The sequence below is a fragment of the Gobio gobio genome (assembly GCF_949357685.1).
Source record: "Gobio gobio genome assembly, chromosome: 10".
Classification (NCBI taxonomy): Eukaryota; Metazoa; Chordata; class Actinopteri; order Cypriniformes; family Gobionidae; genus Gobio; species Gobio gobio.
This window is the reverse complement of record NC_137116.1, coordinates 41,036,101-41,044,686: the sequence shown is the minus strand read 5'-3', so window position 1 is coordinate 41,044,686 and position 8,586 is coordinate 41,036,101. Positions and strand designations below refer to the sequence as shown.

Genomic DNA, 8,586 nt, shown 5'->3' with positions numbered 1-8,586 from the left:
CTCAGATTGGTTAGCTGGCCCAGTGTGTTGTGATTCGCTAACCGCAGTGCACGTCGGAAACGTCACGCCCCTTACCGGAGGCTGTTCAGTATTAGAAACAACGGCGTCAATAAAACCATATGAGCTCGAATCAGACCCAGAACATTTGAGTGAAGATGATCGAGCAGAACCTGTTCAGTCCTCGAGAGTAAAGACTGCGGATCTATAATGATCGCTACTGAATGGCACTTTAACTTTTGTATTTTTAGAACGATTATAGCCAAATATCTGTCGCAAGAACTAACGTTAACCCAAAACGAACACTAAGCACTGGCTTTAACTAGTAAGTTTGCCAAATCACACACAGAAGCATGTTTAGCAAGCCTGTAGATAAACAATACATAAAAGCTCTAATCAAAGAATCATTTACACTAATGCCAGGTTCGCTGTTGAGATTTTAACGTTAATGTTTGTAAAGTTAGGTGTTCGTCGGATAACGTTAAGTATGAATGAGCATTTAACAGACTGGTTTGCAGAACAGCGTTGTCATCTGTTTACTTCCTTGCTACAACGTACAATTAACCTATTACAGGAAAACACATCGATGAAAAATAAATCAGACTTACAGGTTGTGGCCCGTAAACAGCTTCTGTTTGTAAATCCAGCTTTCAGGACAAGCCGTTGTGCATATCCTGTATTGAACTCGCGAAGTTTGTGGAAGTTTGTGTTGTCCTCCGTGAAATGTGCAGCGCGCGCGTCGTGCATCCACGCACCGGCAGTGTTTTTTTCACGCAGCTGACGTTGTGCAAATCTGGCATTGAAATCGCGAAGACGGTGGATGTTTTCCTCTGTTATATGTGCTGCAGGGAGCCCTGCGCGCGCCTGATTCCCCGCTGACTCAAACACACGTGCATATAACATGCTGTATGTTAAACGCTCTGCAACGCACCCCCGTCCCAAGGAAGGCTGAACAGAGCAAGTACCCCAGACCTGCAATCCGGATGAAAATAACAGCGTTTCCTTGGCATCGCGGCAACAACACTCCAGCCTACTAACCACAACAGCGCCGCGATACAAAATGGCCTCACCCCCCCCTTATTTAATATTCTCGGAGGAGGGGTTTATGTAAATGTTGAGCCTGTTGATGTCACCAACCCTGGAGGAATGTGTGTAGTCGCCTACTGGCCGTTTGCTGTAGTTCTTAGGAACTGATTTCTTTAAAAGCAAATATCTCCCTTTGCTTTAAACTTTGAACGTTGTAACTTTGCAGATGTTGTTTATGCTCAAGCAGCAACATTACACGCTAGCTAAAGTTAGAATAGTGAAATCGTTGTTTACCACCCCTTTAATCAGATCATGGTCTTTATAATTTATATAAATTATATAATTTATTATAGCCTATATAATGTTATTTACTTAATAATCCGCATACTTCTAGTATCTTACAGCATCTTGGCACTTAGGAACTTATTATTCATTTATCTGTCAAGAGAGAAATGAAGGGGCAATACATAAAATTTACCTTACCTTATATCCATAAGGCTGCATGCATTCTGAAACCTGAACCTGTTCTGATGGGCTCTAGAGGGACAGAGATGTTTGATGATGCTCCCTTCCATTTGCATGTATATTGAGTTCAATAGCCTGATTTATACTTCACAATTTGCACAAATACAAAATAGTAGGTTGTATTTTAAAGTGAGTACAAAGAAATATAGGCCTGCCTATTTTATATATTATATAATGGATATGACAGATAAAGTGGCTTCATCAAAAGTGGCTCTTAAAACAGGCTCATGAAACACAAAAGAGTGTATCAGTATCATGAGTTCAAAATAGAGAAGACAGCATCAGTTTCTGATAAAGAACTTCTGCTCAAATACAATTGATGGCGAGAAGCAGGACTGATCTTTTATTCTGCTTTTGGTCAGAGCATGGGGTCGTCTAGAGAGATATCAACAGTGAACAGTCACACGTTCCCCTGGGAGTTCTCATTGACAATGACAGCTAAATGTTAACCGGATGTATTTGCCCTTTAAAGAATTCTTTAAGAATGTATTATTGATAAAAGGAAGCAGAGGAAGAAAAAAGACGTTGATCTAGATAGTAAACCGTCTAATAACAATAGTCCAGCAGGAACATTCATCTATAGCTGGTTGCTGTATTTTGGTACATAGCTGGTTTCTAAAGTGGTCCAAGCTGGTCTATAATTTGGTCCAACAAAACAGCAGCTATTAGTATGTTAGGCTAATTGTTCAGTTCTCCTGTCACACTCCATCAAATTCACTTAAATGTATTAACCCAAAACATTACATGCAACATGGAGAGTGTTTCGCAGCTGACAATATTTTCTTATTTACTGACAAGACTGACTGAGCTAGATGGCGCTAGATAATTTTCGCCTAGTGTTTTTTCCTCGCAGGGCGCCGTAGTGCTCCAGTCGCATGTTAGGATGTCAGCTGACATCCCGGAAGAAGTCCAAATAATAACTGTCGCTTCCCCTCTCTCCACAATATTTACTCTTTTCTGTTAATTTAACAGGGTTATTTAAGCCGCTGTTATGGAAGGTGCACTGGAGCAGCATCTTGATGATACGTACGTTAAAAACATTATCGTTCTTTACCAAGAATTTATGCTTATTTTATGTGTTGCTTTACTAATCTGTGTTTTCTTACACTAGGATGAAAAATCCTGCCATTGTTGGGGTTTTGTGCACAGACGCTCAAGGCCATAATCTAGGATGTAAGTATAGTTCTGTCTCGTTCGTCCACTAAGTCATGATAACAGTAAAGATTGTATTTTCGTAGTTTCGGCTACATGCCCATTAATTAATTTATTTTTCTCAGCAACATCAACAATATTAGTTTTAGGTAAACATTTAGAAAAGTATACACGGGAGGGTGTAGGTGAAAATTACTAACGTAAAGCTTTGAATGTTGTTCAGTTTACTTCCATAAAATCGGGGACATCATTACTATTCAGGGTTGTTATCGTTAACTCAAACGGAAATTATTAAAGACGTGTTAATTGCCATAAAAAATATTAAAAATTAAACTGAAATGTGCTTCTAAGCCTAAAGGCAACTAACTTAAAGTACTAAAACAAACTAGAAATACATGAAAGCTCGATTGTAACTGTAAAAAAAAAACACTAATAAAATGACAATATAATACAACAAAATGTTAGTAACAAAATTACAAACAATTACATTGAAATTATAAAAATGAAAGCTAATTCTAAATATGAATATATAAACAATAATTGTAAAATAACGCTGCTTTACATTATTTTAATTTGTTTCGATATTAAAGTAAGGGTAATAATATGTGGAAGCTTGTTTCCGCCATGTAATAAAAAACAAAAAAAAGATAATTGCAGCCTTGATGAGCATAAGAGGCTTTTGACTTGTATACTGTATCTCACATTTCTGACCTTTTTCCCGCAATTCCATTTTTAAAACTCACATTTCCTTAGAATTGTGAGATATAATATACATTTTTTGCAAGAAAAAAAAGGTATTTTTTCATTAAATTCTGTGATAAAAAGTAAATTAATAAGACCAGTGACAAATACCTTAAAGATTCCTTTTCCCCACTTTTTTTTTAATGTACAAAACAATATAATTGAAATTGAAATACACTTTATTATCCCCAAGGGGAAATTTGTCTTGGACTCGAGGTGCGTTTACATTGATAATACATTTGGGTCCTTAAACAATAAATGCATAATACAGTGCAATTACATAATAACAATACATAATAATAAAAACACAAGTCCCTGTATACCTACCCTTAACATAACATTCATTTGTTGTTTAATTGAGGTAGGTTGTATAAAATATTTTTTTTAATGATTGTACCTACACACTGGTAATCTGTTCCGTCTTCCAGAGTGCAGCAATTCATCCTGCGTCCAATATGTGCAATGCCTCAGCAAAATTTGTATGTGTTTCCATAAGAACTGACTGTTCATACAATGACTCGAAGGACTGATGTTCCTTTTTCCCTATGGTCTTCATTGCTATTTTTACCAGGCGCGCAAGCTTAGACTTTGCTTGGACTGTACGGTTCCCAAACCATACCGTAATGGCATATCGAATTATGCTCTCTATAACTGCCATAAATAAACCAATAGTTTTCTGGTTCACTCCATAAATCTTAAATCTGTGCAGAAAATATAATCTGCACTGTAAAAACAAATTTGTTCAGTTTACTTAATTCAATTGTGCATACTCATAGCCTTAATTCAATTAAGTAAGCATAACTTAATTGCATCAAGTTGTTCTTACTTAAACCATTTAACCATAAAGCCATCTTCTGAGGGCAAAATAATTTTTTTTTTTTTTTTTTTTTTTTTTTTTTAAATGAATACAAGACTTGGCTACTTTTCCTAAATTTTCCAGTGCCACCTGAACACACACACAAAAATTGACTCGATTCTACAATTAAGTGCTTGAAGAAAAAAAAAGTCCTTAATCCCGCCTTCGTGGACAAAAATGGGCACTCATAGGAATGAATGGAAAAAAATGTAATTCTGAGCATATTTTTTTTATTTGTCCAATAAAAATTAATAAATCCAACACAATGCAGATCATACATACACACAAATGAAGGAGTGAGCCTATAAAACATTCTCAATGTGGCAAACACACACACACACTCAAACACACACAAACACACACATCCACAAAAGCATAGCATTGAAAGCCATTGAATGAGCCTATAACAGAGTGAGTTTTATTTTTTTATTTTTGTCAAATAAAAAACAGTGACTCACACATACACAAACAAAGGAATTAAATGAGCCAATAACTGGGCAATTTAAAAAAAATTGTTAAAACATTGGTTTACAGAGTTCAGCCCATATGCAGCCATTGAGTTCTATTGCCATCAAGATAGTGGCTATTGATATTTTAGCTTTAAAAATAAACTAATACCATCATAGGTCACCAAAGTCACCACATTTTTAGGTTTTGGCTCTCTGGACTTGCTGATATGTTTTTTTTTTACTGAATTTAAAGATATATTAAATATAACATAAAAATAAGCATATTTTACATTAAAAATATTAGAGGTAAATACATTCATTAATACCCCAAAAATAAAAAAAGGCATGAATTGATAGAATTAATTTGATCAAAGATGGTGATATAACATTTATTTAAAAAAAATTTGAATCACACTTGTGACCTTCGTGCCCAAATGTGTCCATGAGGGCGGGATTAAGGGCTGTTATGCGAGGGTGGCTTGAGGGTTCAGTTTATTTCTAACTGTGATCTGAGGAAGTGTACTCCCAGAGTGCATTGCAGCCTTAATAAATTAATTGCTTGGTTTTACTATTTTTTGCTTTATTTTACCAATTTATTTGCTGTCTTGTGTCAGTATAACCCCAATAATGACAGCAAATAAAATTGTAATGGTCTTAAAAAACAAAACAAAACAAAAAAAACCTTGTTACCATTGTTGTGTTTTGCATGCTGAATGTTGAGGTCTGTGTGTGACTCAAGCATGATTAATTACAAGATATTGTCAAAAATATAGAGGGATTGTATCAACCCAATTAAAAGTTTGTCATAACATAAGTGTTAGCGTAGGAGACTGACACAGACGTGAGGAAATTGTTGAATAAAGTCGTTATTTTTGTTTGTTTTTAGCGCACAAAAAGTATTCTTGTTGCTTCATAAAACTAAGGTCGAACCAGTGGAGTCATATGGACTATTTTACATTTACATTTAGTCATTTAGCAGACGCTTTTATCCAAAGCAACTTACAAATGAGAGCAATAGAAGCAGCTAGAACAGTCAAGGGCAACAATATGTAAGTGCTGTAACAAGTCTCAGTTAATCTAGCACAGAACACACAGGACAGATGTTTTTTTTATTTTTATAAATTAGACAGACAGAAAATGATAGTAAATATAGTAAAACCAAAACATTTTAACAATGTTTCACTACCTTTCTGGACCTTGAAAGTGTTAATTAAATAGCTGTCTATGGAGGGGTCAGAGAGTTCTCAGATTTCATCAAAAATATCTTCATTTGTGTTCCAAAGATGAACGAAGCTCTTACGGGTTTGGAACGACATGAGGGTAATTAATGACAGAATTAAAATTTTTGGGTGAACTAACCCTTTAATGTTTTAATCTCTAGGCCGTGGCTCGCTCTCTGATGAACATGGAGGAATTGTGTCTGTACTGGCCAAGCAAGCTGCTTCTCTAACCAAAGACCCCACTGACTTCCCTACTGTGTGCCTGGAGTCTGACTGTGGGTAAGACGCTTCTGGATTAAGCTTAATTTTGAGAGGGAACAAAGAACAAAACAAACTCCAGATCTTAAAGGCTTAGAATCCTCATCCTAAAGTTTATTATAAAGAGACTTCCCATATATATTACAGCCAATTTATAAGTATTAATTGGGAAACTTTTGTAATTCTGTCATTGCAGGAACATTTTGGTGAGAACACACGGAACAATTACACTGGCCGTGCATAAGATGGCATCATGAATTCTGTTTGTATCTAAATCGTCAGATATTGAATGTGTGTAGTGTTTTTAAACATCATTACTTTGAGTTTGAAAAGCTTTAACCGTCTATTGTCAGCAACATCGAAGCTTAATGATTGGCTGAGATCAAGTCTTCCATCATATCAGAATGTTTGTTTTCCGTGGTTAATCACTAATTTCTGTTCCAATATTTGTACTTTCTTATAACCATAAACCACAGTTCAAATGTGTTTACTTGCTTTTTCGTTCAAACAATATTGTTTCTAGTTAATAAATTGTGTTATTTAAGGAAACTAATTCTGACTGTGTCTAATTTGCACATAAGTGAGAGGTGCTTTAGTTGAAGTACCATAGTGTGTCAGAAGGGGGCAGTAGTTATAACACGTTTAGCATGAAGCAGATGCCTGAAAATCATCAAATCGGAGCAAAAGAGTTTTCATTCATTAAGTATTTCACCGAGAACATTTTAAAAGTTCATTATGAACTGTAGTTTATATTATCAAAGTTGAGACAGGTGAGATGTTAAGCCATTATTTCTTAAAAAGAGACTGAGAAAGCCATTTGAAACAAGGCAACTATAATTATGATTATTTTTTAGGAAATATAGTATCCCTATCTCTTTTTCTTTGTTTGTTTGTATTGTACTGGCTTTGGCATATTTTTGTCATTCTCACTCTCCAGTAAAACACATTAGAGGGGAAAAAATGAGGTATCGGAAGATTGCTGATTTTTTTATATCAGGCACTGTGGCCTGTCATAAAGCATTCCTTCTGAATGCATGTGATGACTGACTGGTGAACCAGACTTGAGTTTATTGGCCAAGTTTGCAGTTAATAAGAAAACAACATCCAGTAGATATACAAAGAAAACCGCACGAATACTAAGAAATCAAGATCATTGTTGTACCATGTAATGTACACTCAAAAAAATGATACGTTGGATTTACTTAATTTTTTTTGTCAACAGGTTCCACGTAATTGGGTTATGTTGAATTTAATTAACATTGTTTATTTCAGTAAACTTATTTTTTTTTTTACGTAAGGTTAATTCAATGCCATTTAGTTAAATCAGGTTAACATTCTTCATTTTGTCCAAAACTATTAAGTTGAATTATTCTAAAATGAAAATAAACAAAACAAAACAAGTAATCCAGTTTAATTGATTATTTTTATTTAGTGAAATACTATTTTTTTACAACATTTACAAGATCTTATTCGTTAGCCAGATGATGGTTTTGTTACATCCATGGCATGCACAAATTAGTTATTATTAAAACAACTTTTAAATACCAACATTAAGCATTAAAAAGTCTCTTCATTTTCTCATCTTGTTAAAAATGCATCAAATAGCACTTTATTTAAACATTTACTCTCCGAATTCAGCCCCTTTGCAAAGCATGATGGGAAGTGAAAGTCCTGTTTGATTGGGTTACTTGATTGAAACATGTTATTTCAAAATTAAAACATCAAGTTATGTCAAAGAGTAACGGTTTGAAGTCAGTTTAACATGAATCAATTACATTTGAACCAGAAACCTGATATAATTGTGTTAAATCAAGACGAATTGCTTAAATAAAGTGAACAGCATCATAAAATCATTTTTTGAGTGTATTATTTGTAATGTTTAGTATGTTCTGAATGTCTAACTTTTTTCAAGCACAAAAACAGCACTGAGAACAGAACGCAATACTCATCATCAAAGCATGTTTGGGTGAAACATGATTTCATGAGGGAAAACAGTTGAAAAAAGTTGCTCTGGATCGAATTTGGATAATGCCATTTATACAACCAAAAGGACCAATTATTTTCTCTGAATTTCGGGATAAACTAAACATTGCAGAAGGTTTGTGTGTGCTTAAGTCAGAAGATAAAAAGTATATTTGTATGATTATTAAAACATTTCAGAATGCAGCAGGTTTGACCCATTGTGCCATAATGAGACCTGAGTAGAAAACTTGACACATGACAATGTTTACCTGCTACAGTATTAAAATAGAATGTGGCAATGTCTTAGAATGATAGACAGTCTGTCATTCATTACTGTCTATTTACCTGTGTTGTTCTACCAGCCTCAAATATTAACCTGCCCTTACGTTTTCAGGGCCCT

General features: G+C 34.7%; 1 protein-coding gene across 1 annotated transcript; it reads left to right on the top strand.

Annotated features, from left to right (window-relative positions):
- Nucleotides 1–2,417: 2,417 nt before the first annotated feature.
- Nucleotides 2,418–8,075, top strand: lamtor5 (late endosomal/lysosomal adaptor, MAPK and MTOR activator 5). Its single transcript, XM_079827875.1, has 4 exons — nt 2,418–2,574; nt 2,660–2,721; nt 6,128–6,245; nt 6,421–8,075. The coding sequence occupies exons 1-4, from the start codon at nt 2,540–2,542 to the stop codon at nt 6,479–6,481; spliced, it is 276 nt and encodes a 91-aa protein (XP_079684001.1). The 5' UTR covers nt 2,418–2,539; the 3' UTR covers nt 6,482–8,075.
- Nucleotides 8,076–8,586: the final 511 nt, after the last annotated feature.